The sequence below is a fragment of the Haemorhous mexicanus genome, chromosome 1, assembly GCF_027477595.1.
Source record: "Haemorhous mexicanus isolate bHaeMex1 chromosome 1, bHaeMex1.pri, whole genome shotgun sequence".
In the NCBI taxonomy this organism is placed as follows: Eukaryota; Metazoa; Chordata; class Aves; order Passeriformes; family Fringillidae; genus Haemorhous; species Haemorhous mexicanus.
This window is the reverse complement of record NC_082341.1, coordinates 58,765,816-58,778,886: the sequence shown is the minus strand read 5'-3', so window position 1 is coordinate 58,778,886 and position 13,071 is coordinate 58,765,816. Positions and strand designations below refer to the sequence as shown.

The window sequence follows — 13,071 nt, the reverse complement described above, 5'->3', positions numbered from 1 at the left end:
GATGCTGAGAGCGACCCCGCGCCCTGGTCGCGCCGCGAGGAAAGGGCCCCCCCGGGGCTGAGCGCGGAGTCCCCCCCGTTCCCCCGACCCGCACGTGCTTTTTCCCCGCTCTCCCCCCGTCTCCTCTAGCCCCGTCGCCTGCCCGGCACCGCCTCCCCGGCGGCGCCGGTGCCGAGCGGCTCCGCCCCGTCCGGCTCCTCCCGCGGCGGGAGCGCGGCGGGGCCGGCGGAACATGGCGTGGGTGCTGAAGATGGATGAAGTGATCGAGTCCGGGCTGGTGCACGACTTCGACGCCAGCCTCTCGGGCATCGGGCAGGAGCTGGGAGCCGGTGCCTACAGCATGAGGTAACTCGCCCCGCAGCACATCCCCCCCGATGGGCGCCGCGTCCCCGCCGGCCTCCTCGGGCCGCGCAGCCTTGCCCGTGCTGCTGGGCAGGCTGAGGCTGCGCGGGAAGGAGCCGGAGTTTCTCCTTCCCCCCCGCCCCCCTTTTTCTTTTTCTTTTTTTTTTTTTTTTTTTAAATTCCGAAGGCTTTTCCCGAGGCGTGGGCACGTGCCGGGGGGGCTCCCGCCCTGCCCTCCCGTGCTGCTGGCAGGTGGCCGCTCGGGAAGGGCGGGCAGCTGCCTGCGCTGGGCTGCTGTTCCCTTTATATGCAAAGTTCCTGCCCTAAAACTGATATTTCGCTGTACCTTCAGGGTGTAACCGGACCCTGCGTTCCAAACTATGGTCATCTTACACTTGGCAAATGTAGTTCTGTCGTGATAAACAATAGGTGTTTCCTGCCAGGTTTAAAAATGTTCTTTCTAGACCAGTTAAACGTTGTCGTTAGTAGAGTGGTACTATGGTTATACTTTATTCAGTACTTATTCTGTATTTCTTTGTAGTGATGGGGTTTTTTCTATGTAGTATGTCTTCAATGATGGAGGTTTTTTTCTTTCTGTGTAGGTCTCTCTTCGTAGTCAGCTTTCCTTACCTTCTGATTGTCTTCCAGGTTTTACAGAGTTCGTGTATAAGTAGCGTTTGGATGTGCCTTTTGAAACTAAGTTAAAACTGTACTTTTTTGAGTGAATTTCAGCTTGTTCATGGGCAGAATGTGTGGATTCCTGAGTGACGACTTAGTGTGAAAAAGAGAAACTGTTTTGAAGGCAACGACAGACATTTTAAGTCCAAGGTTTTCGACACTGTTTGTCGGCCTTAAAGGATTTTGTCTGGAGAAGTAAAACACTTGCGTTTGATAGTTTTGATGGCCTAGCCTTTATAAAAGGCACGTTCTCTCTCAGGGGAAACTGAAGCTTGCAGGTGACCACAAGCTTCATCTATTTTGTATGCTTTAAGGCAGTACTTCCCCGGTAAAATGTTTGGAAGTGCAGTGTCTGCTGGAAGTTATGGAAAAGAGCTTCTGCTGGATAGAAATGAGGACAGTTCTGGTAGTATTTGGTATTATGAGTTCAGTGGGTTTATGATGGGGCATGTATTTGATGGGGGTTTTGTTCTGCGTGGGGTTTGGATTGTGTTTTGGTTGGTTGGTTTGTTTTTTGTTGTTTTGTTTTGGGGTTTTTTTAAATTAAAAATAACGTTAGAACTTGCCCGTTCAGAGGACTAAGTGATTGATTTCTCTTGATGAGAATATTCCTGATTTTATATTCAGCTTGTCTGGATTTTATCCCACTTCTGTCCTGTTTCTGTCTTTGCAAACCTTCAGACATTCATCCCGTGAAGTGGTGTGCCAGTTTTTGTGGACAGCTGTGTGGTTGTTGCCTGGATGGATTCTAAGTGCAGACACCAATGGAAAACGCATGTGCTCATGTTCAAGAACTGATCTTCTCTATCTTGATTCAGTTCTTTCAAGGATCTCTTATGATTAACAGTTCTGCATTTTGACTGTTAGGTTTTTTATATTTTCATGTGTTTTCATAACTTAATTTCTCATTCCCGTAATGCACCTACTCCAGTTTCTACGAACTGTAAGAATTATGATCCTTATTGTTGTGGGATAGATTTTTTTCTGGTCGTATCATCCTCTTATGGTGGCTGGCTTTTTGTTGCATATACCTTGCCTGAAAGGGCATTTTGAACTACCACAGAAAGAGTTGTAGCCATTAAAAATATCACTTAAAAAGTAATACTGTATATGCTAAGCTATATATTAGTCTTGAATCTTGTTATGCACTTTATCTGTAGAGTATTTTTGGAAAACATACAGAGTAGTAGTAGTATTTGTAGCTTAATTCACAGACCCTATAGTTCAAGGGGTCACCTCATTGCCATTAGTGTTTGTTGGATTCAGAGTGATTCTCAGCACTTATGTAGGTTATTCTATGTATTGGTTAGATTTCTATTTCAGAGAAATTACGGCCATTTAAGTGATGTGAGAGGGGAAAACGAAGAGGAGTGGCAAAGCATAATCAGGAAAGATACTGCTCTGTCACTGTTCATTATGCCACTAGTAGCTAATTATTTGTCACTTTCTAACAAAACTAAAGAAGAAAATTAATATTACTTAGAGGAGAGTCCTCAGAGAACTCTTCAAGGTATATGCCACCTTGATTTTGTTAGAAGATCTGCATGTAATTCCTTTAACTGTTGGGGATGTATATAAAGGAGTTGATACTTCCTGGAGCTGATGATAAGTCAGAGCCCTTAGATAGAATTTATGGCATTACTCCTGTGTTTATTCTTCCTGATAAAGTTGCACATGTTCATTGATCATCAGTCCATTATAGGACTTTTGTTAGAAGGCAGCTAATTGCCTCCTAAATTTCACTGCAGATTCACCCAGTTTTAGACACTTTTTGAAATTTCTTTATAAAGTCTCAAAACCTGTTTTTTCTGGTAGCACCTTCTCATGCAAAAAGAAACTACCTATAATGACAACATTAAATTAAATTGATAGTAGCAGTCGTCAGATATGTCAAATAACACCTGCATCAAAACCCATATAAAAACATTGTATCCTTCAGTGATACTGAGTTTTGAGGTAATTTAAGGGAGTTAATGTTAGTTTCCGTTGGTAATGGCACCCATAATGTTTTCTTATGAATCCCTCATAATATCCATTGTAACACAGAAGTAGTTGTGTATGTTTGAGGATCACTCACGGTTGCTATGAACTGCAAAAAAATGGAGGCTATATAAAGACAAGTTTCAAAGAACTGCCTGTCATCTTTCTAGCAGAAAGATTTTTTTATCAATGAAATATTTGATAATTAAATCACTATACATTGAGTTAATTGAGCATTAATAGACAGATATCTTAATGACTAAATTTTTATGTGTAATTTGAAAGCTTAGTATATGGATTTATTTAAATGCTTGCAATTCCAATAGTGTGGTACAATTCAACCCTGTCATGGGGAACTTGAAAATTATTTCAAGAGTAGCTGTTTTGGTACATATTTGTAGGTTAAAACCTGAAGTTCATCAAACTAAATAAAAAAGAATGACTTCTGGTTCTGAAATGGAAAAGTCTCTACAAAAGACTGTATGAAAATACATCCAGGCAATCCTCCATTTTTGGAGAATCAAGTCAGTTTGACTCTGCTGCATCTCCCAAACACTTAAAATGTCTTTGGAGAATGCAGCTGTCTGCTGCCTTGGTTGAAAAGAGGGAAAACCTAATGCAGTTTTCACTCTTGTCTCCTTTCTGTGGTGTGGAGAGCCTTGGCTGTTGAGGGGACTTTGTGTACCAACCTCTCAAGCACAATTCAGGCTGAAGTAACTCTGAGATGGTCAGTCAGGAGTTGGGGGAACGTTGTCTTACAACTTAGAGCTCTCTTTTCAGGAGGAGAAAGGGAGAGTGTTCTCTTCTAACAGCTTTTGGGTCCATGACAGCCTTTTTTGGCTTCTGATGAACACGATTGGGTTGTGACAGTTACTGCCTTAACTTCGTAATTGCTGTGCAAAACCAAAAAAGAGTTATCTCATTCAGGCCCTATTTTTGGCTTCTGTTACATTATGACAGGCAAATTGCTGTTTATGTTTCCCCTAATGTCTCCCACTCTTTTGAGACTCCACTGCTGCTTATATTGGATTTTTGAAAGAGGAATGTTTGCTGATGGTATCCTGATTTTTTTTCTTTTCTGCTTTTTTAGATGTACAAAGTGTTTTCTGCAGAATACATTATAAAGCTTCTGTTTTAGTGGTCTGTTCTATTTTTTTATGCATTGCACTGTAGAAAAAATAATTTTTATTCACATATAGACTCTAAAATAAAATATCAGGTACTGATTAGAATTGGAGCTGGATTCTTCATACAAGCACACAAATAAGTGAATACCTGTGAAGAAATAGGCATTTGAAGGAAAAGTGTGTCCGTAAACCTAAGCTTCCTTGTTCTGTTACCACAGATAAAACAAGTTGAAAGATAAACCTCATGTTCTAGATCATTGACATTGGCTTGGGTTCGAGCTTTTTTGTTGTTGTTTTCTTCCAATTTGAGTGTGTGAATACATTATAAAAAGTCAGGGGCCAGTTTAATTTTTAAGGAAAAGACTTCAAAGTGCAGGACTGTCTTCTTTGTTCCCCTGTCACCTCTGATGTTGGATGGAAATAGCAGATTGAGAGCAGGTCTGCCTTGATGTGCTCTTCAGGCATTCTCTTATGTAGGAGCCATCTGTACTGGAGCCTGCTGCAAGCGGGAGTGGCTGCCTGACCTCCCTGTGTCAGAGGAGTGGATTTGTCATGGTGAACATTCTTACTTCTTTTCCTTGGTAGGAAGGACACAGGTTTTGTTGTTGGCATTTTCTTCTTTCTTTGATTGGTGGTTTCTTGTATTTGGGAGTGCCAGACTCCCCTTAAATTGACGCCTTTCTCCATCTGAGTTTCTGTGTGATGGTCTATGGGATTCCCAGGAACAGCATTACATTTGCACCTGTTTCTCCTGTGTTGAATTTCTTGCACAGCTGCTGCAGAGGAGGTTGTTTCCCAGAAATTAATTCCAGGGGTCCTTCCCCCCATCAAATTTGCTTTTTAGGAAGTACCAGGTCTTCCATTGCCTTACATTTTCCTATGGCTTGCTCATACCTCTGAACAGTTGGGAGCTTGGCCTTGAGATCATAACTCTTAATTCAAAGACTGCTTGAGAAAAAATTTTCTTAAAGGTATTTGTCCTCGTAAAAAAAATGCTTTGAAGTTTCAAAAGGCTTTAGGATGCTTTAGTACTCACACCCAAAAGTATACAATCCAGAAGATAGATAAGGCAGATGATTGATGGAACATCAGTTTGAATTTTGTTGACATAGTAGTTCCTGTTCTTGTGAGGACAGGAAGTTCTTCATTTATTTTTTGACCCTATTATTAGGGAGGGGCTTTTTGTATGTGTGTGTTGGTCTTTTTTTAAAATGCTTTGGACAATGTGTGGAAAGAAGGTTTTAAATTTTTAGGGAGGGTGATTCTGAAAGCTTACAAACACAAGCATGTGGGAGATAAATTACATTTTTCTTGGTCTTTTTGTACTATGTTCATCTAGGGTACATGACATTGGACAGCTTCTCACATGTGGTGCATCCCACTGGATGCTTTAGTTCAAGTGGTAACATTCGCCTTGCTTCCTCTTCTAAGCCTTCCTGCTTTTGTATGGTGATGTTTCATGTATGCACCTCTGTAGCATAAGTAGCTAAGACTTGTGTTGGAGGATAGGTTTGCTGCCTGCATTTGGGGTGTAATGAAGACTGTTTCTGTTGGGTTTTTTTATGGGTTAATTTTCCTCCTCCCTATAGGAAGAAAAGAATGCCTTTTATTTGAATGCTTTAGATAACACACGCTGAGGAACTGAGATAAGACTTCTTACTAGAGCTAATAGTTTCAAAAACTTGGTCTTGGAGTTCCTTCCATCAGGAGAGTAAGCCCTGCTAGATGGGCTTTCTCAAATGATATCAGAGAGATGCTACTTGTCCTTCCAAAGGTTACTATTCACCCATACATCAGCTTGCTTGTAGTTCTAAAGTTCACTTAAATTAGACAAGTGAAGTAAATGAGTCTTTACTTCACAAGATCAAAAGTTAATAATGACAAAAAAGCAACAGAATCAGTCTCTTCAAGCTCTCTGTTCTCCTGTAGTCTGAAATCATTTCAACAGTAGCTATTTTGGAACACTTGGTTTTTCCTCCATCTGGGCTGCTCTACCAGTGGGCACTTCAGTTTAGTTAAGAACTTTAAGTTTAGGCTCTTTGCTGTGTGAAATAACCTAAGCGAAGCTGGCACTACAAGTCCCTGTCTCTAATCTGTACTGGCCTAGCAAAACCAAGATTTCACCAGGTAAGAAAATGACTAAAGGATGCCTACATAAGTGAATGTAAGCATGGGGGCTGCCAGGGGTTGACTGTGGGCAGATGATTTGTTCTGCTGGGACATTGGCTCATAAATGCAGAAATTGTAATGAGGGTGTGAGAGGAAAAAGGTTAGAACTGACAAGGTTGATCTGTTCTCTGTATTGTGTTTGTTTGTTAGTGGATTTCTTTATGGGGTTTTATTTTGATTGTTTGGGTTTTTTTGGTTTTGGGTGTTAAAATAGAAGCAGTATAAGATTAGAGGTGGTAAAAAGACTGATTTAGCATCTCCATAGTTTCTGGTAATGTGATTGATGCAATAGCATATATTATATGCAGTTTATCTTCTTTAGCTTAAGTAAAGAGCACTATTAAAAATATTAAGTGTCTGTTTCCCATTCTGTTTCCCATTGTGAGCAGTCTTTGCATCTCTTCTTCACCTGTGCTGCAATGAATTTTATTTTGTAGAAAATGCTTGTTGCTGTGAAGTTTAGCTAGTCCTTATTTAAACTGGTCCTTTAGGTCTTAATTTGAAATACTTTACCATACCTTATTGACTGTTTTAATTTCAGCTTAAATCTGTTTTTAGATGGGGAAAGAGTGTATGTTGAAATGCAAAAAACACCAATATTTCATTCTTTGCAAGTAAACAAATCAAAATATTATTTAAATGGTATTTATTTAAAGATGGTGTTGGAAGGAGTTTACATTGCATTGGCTTGTCTTTTCCTTTGGAATGTATTAGTACTCAGAAGACTTTTCTAGGAAAAATTTGGCTTCTGCTGTCTTCTGGAGTATTTTTTAGAATGGTGGCATTTAAGAATGAACATCGTGCTCTCTTTACAGCTAAATTGTAGGATTGTAGAGCTGTATGTCTTCATTTTTCCTTCTTCTTCTCCAGTGGCAGTTAGTCATTATGCTTTGTAAGTATTAGCAAAAGCTGGTTTAAAGCTGCCTAAATTGGTGTATTTGTAGGCTTCCAATGCAAAGTCTCTTAGCTAATTCATTAACCTCACATCACACTTTCTTAAACAAGACCAGCTACATTTTAAACTTCAAATTGTGAGTAGAAAATGAAGGATTTAAAGATATTTTTCATGAATACATTAAAGACTTCTCTTTAATCTTGTGTGTTATGGGAAGGCAAGTGCTTCAGGACTTAGTCAAGAATTACAGGTAATTTATTTAATGAGATACTTCTCATGCCTTGGTTGTTGCACTTTGACTCATGTGTGTATTTTAAACATTGCCGTTGTTTCCATGTTCTTGCCATTTTAAAGTTCCTCCTCATAATGGCACTTGTGTTTTGGGTGCTGAAGTGTGTGGCGAGCACGGGTTCCTGGTGTAGCAGTCCTGTCTTGAGAGCAGGCTTCCCTCTGCTTGTCACTCTCTGTGCACTCCCTCTTGTGTCGGGCTGCTCGTGCTGCCCTCCTGATGACATCAGGGCCTGAAGCAGCTCCTTGTTTCTTCTGAGTCATCCTCAAGGAGCACTCACCCATCTTTGGATTTTGCTGTCCTACTCATGGATCCTTGTCTCTGTATGAGAAAACTCTTTTAAGGGTGTCTGCTTGTCTTAAGTGGTTATTTCACATCTTCCTTTGTAACTTACTTAATTCTTCTCTGAGCTACAGTTTGAGGAGGTGGTGTCGGAAGTAGCTAGGACGTGGTTCAGTAGGCTTGTGATGCCTCTTTGAACAGTGTACTGCCTTGTCCTGTTTACATCAGTCTTTGTAGCATCTCCTGCCGTTTCTTCCTAGTGAAAGGAAACTTGTATGGGTGTCTTTTTTTGGTCTCTTTTTGGGGAGACACAGTACAGTCTCTCCAAGGCATAGACAAATTTCTTAGAGTTTTTCACCTTTCATAAATATTTTCTTGTCAATATAATGGTCTCCCAAGTAGCCCAGGGAGTAACATCCCTAACAGAATGTGGCACTTGCTCTGAAAAAAAGTTGCATATCTAAGACTTAAGCAGACCATGTGACAAGAAAATATTGCTGTCATTTAATTTTGTGAATTTATTATTATATATTTTTGATTCTTCAGATATGAGCTGGAATTCAAGAGCAGTTAATAGACTTTTCTTTAAATAAAGCAGATTCTTGCAGAAATGAGGAACTGTAAAAAAACAGTTTTACTTCAAAAATTTTAGTGTACAACCTACAAATAGTTGTGCAATACAGACGTTTATTACTGTTTTACAATATATATGAAATCCATGTTTGGGATCAATGCAAGAGATACAAACAGGATACATGTTGGTTAAAAACTAAATTAACAGATGAGGTGGTGTGAGATATTAATTCACATTAGAAACATTTTTAAAGAAAGTTGCATGGATATGCAGATGATGTCTTCATGAACAACAATTCAGTGCAAGAAAAGCTCCTAAAATCGAATTTATGAAGGATTTCCGTATACAAGGAAGATTATTACTAAAACAGATTACTAACTTCTGTAGAAAGCAGAAGATGTGTTTGCTGGTTGTGGTGAAGCTGTCTCTCTTACCACAGCTTGTGGACAACATGGATTGCTCTCTATTCTTTAGAAACGTAGCATTTCCAAAGTGTTTCTGATGGTTATGCATCGTAGATAAGTGAAGTGAATCCTGGCATAAACTTTTCATAGCTTATGTTTTGTGAATCTGCTGCTTAATCATTTTTGAGCTAATCAGTCTGCCAAAGCCTAAGAAAAGCTTGAGAATGCCAACAGAATTAATAGCTTAGACATAATGGTACTAAATGAGGAGAGAGATACTTTCACAGTGTAGGTAACTTCCTTTGGGAAATACATTATTCCAAAGAAGAAAAGGAAAGCCTTGCTTTCATTTCCATGTTTATTAGACAAGCTTGACTGTGTTGACAGGTGAAAAGTTAAGAGAGAACTGAATTAAGTGGAGAAAAGAAGCAAAGTTTAGATTTTGAAAGTATCAGCAAAATTGTTTGTCTGCTTAAGTCCCATAGTATTGTTTTTGTATCCTAGCCTAAAGTTCTGGTGGGAAATCTTTTTGATACTGCTCATATAGATTTAACTAATAAAATGAGTAGCAATATTCTGTATGTATTTCACAATGGGGTTTTTTAAGTCACAAATAACTTTTTTACTTTAACTTCAATCAAAATAGGGCCAACAATCTCAAAGTTGTCTGTTTTTCTTTTCTTTTCAGTGATGTTTTGGCGCTGCCTATTTTCAAACAGGAAGATTCCAGCCTTCCACAAGAAAATGAGACCAAACATCCACCTTTCCAGTATGTTATGTGTGCTGCAACATCTCCAGCAGTAAAATTATATGATGAAACTCTCACATACTTGAATCAAGGTTGGTATACGTGTGTGAATGCAGCTTCTGGTGCAAGTCTGAAACTGGAGTGGTATTTCATGTTTTGATACGTGTGTGTCTATATCCAAAATAAATGCATGTTAGAAATGAGATTGTGGACATTGAGGTTGTAAGGATGCCTTGCTAGTAGTCTTTTTTGGTCCAATTTGTAGGCTCACAGCTGTAGTATGGTGTTACTTTCCCTTTGGATTCTGGTAGGGGTGGGGTCTTTCTTCCTTTGTTGATTTGGTTTTATTTTTTTTTTCCTGTTGTGTGTTGCCCCTCTTATCCCCCAATAAAATCAAGCCAACAGACCTTTTAGGAGACAGATTTCAGGCAGTAATAGCTGAAAATTCATGACTAATTTGGCATTTCTGTTTAAATTTGATTGATAAGATTAATTGGATATACACATGAGGTACAGAGAAGCAGCCCTCAAAAATCCTAATAAATGTTAAAATGTCAGTCCCTGAGGTGTTGCACAGAAGGAACCACTGTAATTGCTCTCAAATTAGCTAGACAGAGCTGACAGAATTAGTCTGTCCAGAACTGTACTATGTTTAAACACAATCACAAGTTCAGTTACCTTTGGAGTTTGTATACATTTACCAGAAATTAACTAGAAAATACTTCATGTGAATCAGGATTTTTTTTTCCTTTCTCCCTGGTTTTAATTTTCATGAAAATCGATTTTTTTTTTTTCCTAGAGAGACCACTGACTGCTGGCTAGAATAAGCTGAATGTAGTCATTACCATATGATAAAACCTTCTTCTGAGAAGGTTTACATTTGAGAATTACATTGGTGTCTTAAGTTTAGTCAGCTAGTATTCTGAACTCAAAATCATTTGTTTTGGATCATATCATTGGCTTCATACCTTCCCACCTCTTCTTCCCCCTCCTCTAGCTCTAAAGCCCTAGGATCTCCAATCCTTTATCTACCAGCTTTCTTTGTCTTGTGGAATTTGACTCTAAATCTCAGTAGACTGTGATGGAATATTTAACGTGATTAGATGTTCAGCTGAAGCTGATTCCAGAAGTTCTGATCTTGGAGCAATAATGGTTGGTTGTTCAGGGGTTTGCAGGGTCCTTACTATGAAATCTGTTAAATGGGTCCGTTGGAAACATATTGAAGTTGTGGGACAGTGTTTTGGGTTGGCTGCTGTTCAGCTAGATGTATGTGGAACAGCAGAAGTGATATGGAAGAGAATTGCTTTTAAAAGGGAAGCATTCTTTGGGTTGGTTTACACAATGCAGCAAAGCTTGGAGTTCTGTGAATGCAAAGAACTGCTTTGGAGAGATGGGATCCAGCTTTGAAAGGGCAGTGCAGGTATCTTAGCCAGTTTGTGGCTGACCTGGTAAAGAGAGCTTTGAAGTAGGAACAGTCAGGGAGGGAGTGACTGACAGCAGCACTGTGAGGGAGTTATGGCCATGGTTGATAAGCAAAGAGTGTGAAAGGGAACACAGCATCAACAAAAGGAGACTTAAACAGGGTCATCTCCAGCATTTGGACATGAGCAAGTAAGTGCCTGTAGAGCATCATTCCAAGGAAACAGCAAGGCCCTTTGTGGTAAGTCAGCATGCTGAGGTGCCTCTGAAGTGCACACACGTCAGTAGTGCAAGCAGCATAGGAAGTAAGCATGAGGATTTAAGACATCTGTGTGATCTTGGGATCATGGTGACATGGGATGGCTTGCAAAGTGCCATGTTACAGTCTGGGGATATTAGCTCTTAAGGAAAGGCAGAGCAAGAGCATAAGGGAGGAGAGGTTAAGCGTTATGTGGGAGAACAGCTGGAATGTGTGGGGTTCTGCCTAGGGATAGGTGATGTTGAGAGCTTATGGGTAAGGATTATAGATGGATTATGTCATGTGGATGACATTGTAGTGGGTGTCTGCTGTAGGCCACCTGACCAGGATGAACAAGTAGATGAGATGTTTTTTGAAGAGCTGGAAGTAGCCTCACATTCACAGGCCATGGTCCTTGTAGGAGGACCTCAAGCAACGTGGTGTCTCCTGCAGGGACAGCACAGCAGGGTATGACTGCAAAGTGCTAATTCACAGCTTCCTGATCTAAGTGGTAGAGGATGGCTCTGCGATACCTCATGAAACAGGAAAAGTCTCATTGGGGTTGTGAGCATCAAGGTCATTCCACCTTGTTTGCCTTCAAGATGGACTTTATGATCCTGAGAGGAAGAAGCAAGGCAGAAGACCAATATCACATCCTTGAACTTCAGGGGAGTAGAGTCCCATGGGATAAAGCTCCAGAGGGAAGAGGGGCCCAAGATAGCTGGTTAGCATTCAAGTATTAGCTCCACCTAACTCAAGTGCAGCAAATCCCAGTGAACAGTAAGGCAGGCAAAAGTGGCAGGAGCCTTGCATGGGTAAGCAAGGGAACTCAAATACAAAAGATAGGCATACAGAACGTGGAAGCGCGGACAGGTAACCTGAGAGGAGTAGAGATACACTATCCATACCTTCAGGAGTGCAATCAGAAAAGCCAAAGCCCACCTGGAACTGAATCTGGTGAGGAATGTCAAAAGCAAGGTGGTCTTGTGTAAGTACATAAATAGCAAGAGGAAGATGATTGAAGTGGGCCCCCTGCTGAATAGGCCATTGGTCATGGTGACATGGGCCACTGAAAAGGCCGAAGTACTGAATGCCTTCTTGGGCTCAGTCTTTCCTGGTATCACTGGTGTTTAGGAATCCCAGGCCTTTGAGCTGAAGGGAAAGTCTGAAGCAAGGAATATGTAGCCTTGGTGAAAGAAGAGCAGGTCATGAAATACTTAAGCAAACTGAACATACGTAAATCCACTGGTCCTGATGGGAAGCATACACAAGTGCTGAGGGCAGTGGCCTGTGTCACTGTGAGGCTACCATTAATAACTAGTCTTTGAATGATCTTGGTGACTAGGAGAGGTGCTAGAGACTACATCATAGCTAATGTTGCTCTGATCTTCAAAAAGGAGGACCCAGTGAACTATAGGCTTCCTGGGAAAGCGATGGAACAGTGTTTCCTGGTAACCATTTCCTGCTTCATAAAGGACAAGATCATCAGGAGTAGTCAGCACAGATTTCCCAAGGGGATATCATGCTTGACCAGCTTGATAAACATCTGTGATGAGCTGGGTGGTTTGGTCGACAAGGAGAGGGTAGTAGGTATTGTTTGCAAGTGATTTCCTTCAGTAAGGCTTTTGCTGGTTTCTCCCATGAGGTCTTTAGCGAAAAGCTTATGAAGTATGGTCTCAATGAGCATCCTTTGAGACACTCAGAGCCAGCCGGGCTTAGTGCTGGGCAATTGGCTGTAGGTGGCCTTGCCTTGAGCAGGGGAATTGCCAAAGATGACCTCCAAAAGTCCCTTCCAAATTTGAACATTCTGGGATTTTTGTGAATGAAGCTGCCACAGGTTCAGTGTGAATTTAGTTCACACTGGATTCACTTACTGTCCATAACCTGTGTCACCTTGCTCCTCTGGCTGTTCTCCAGGGAAGAACA

At 40.7% G+C, this 13,071-nt stretch overlaps 1 protein-coding gene across 3 annotated transcripts in view; it reads left to right on the top strand.

Moving 5' to 3' along the window:
* Window positions 1-210: 210 nt before the first annotated feature.
* Window positions 211-13,071, top strand: part of UBP1 (upstream binding protein 1) — a 33,975-nt gene continuing 21,114 nt past the window's right edge. For all 3 annotated transcript variants that reach the window (XM_059850388.1, XM_059850377.1, XM_059850366.1), the window contains exons 1-2: window positions 211-345; window positions 9,429-9,580. In XM_059850388.1, coding sequence (XP_059706371.1) covers window positions 233-345; window positions 9,429-9,580 — 265 coding nt within the window. In that variant the 5' untranslated portion in view covers window positions 211-232. The remainder of the gene's footprint in view (window positions 346-9,428; window positions 9,581-13,071) is intronic.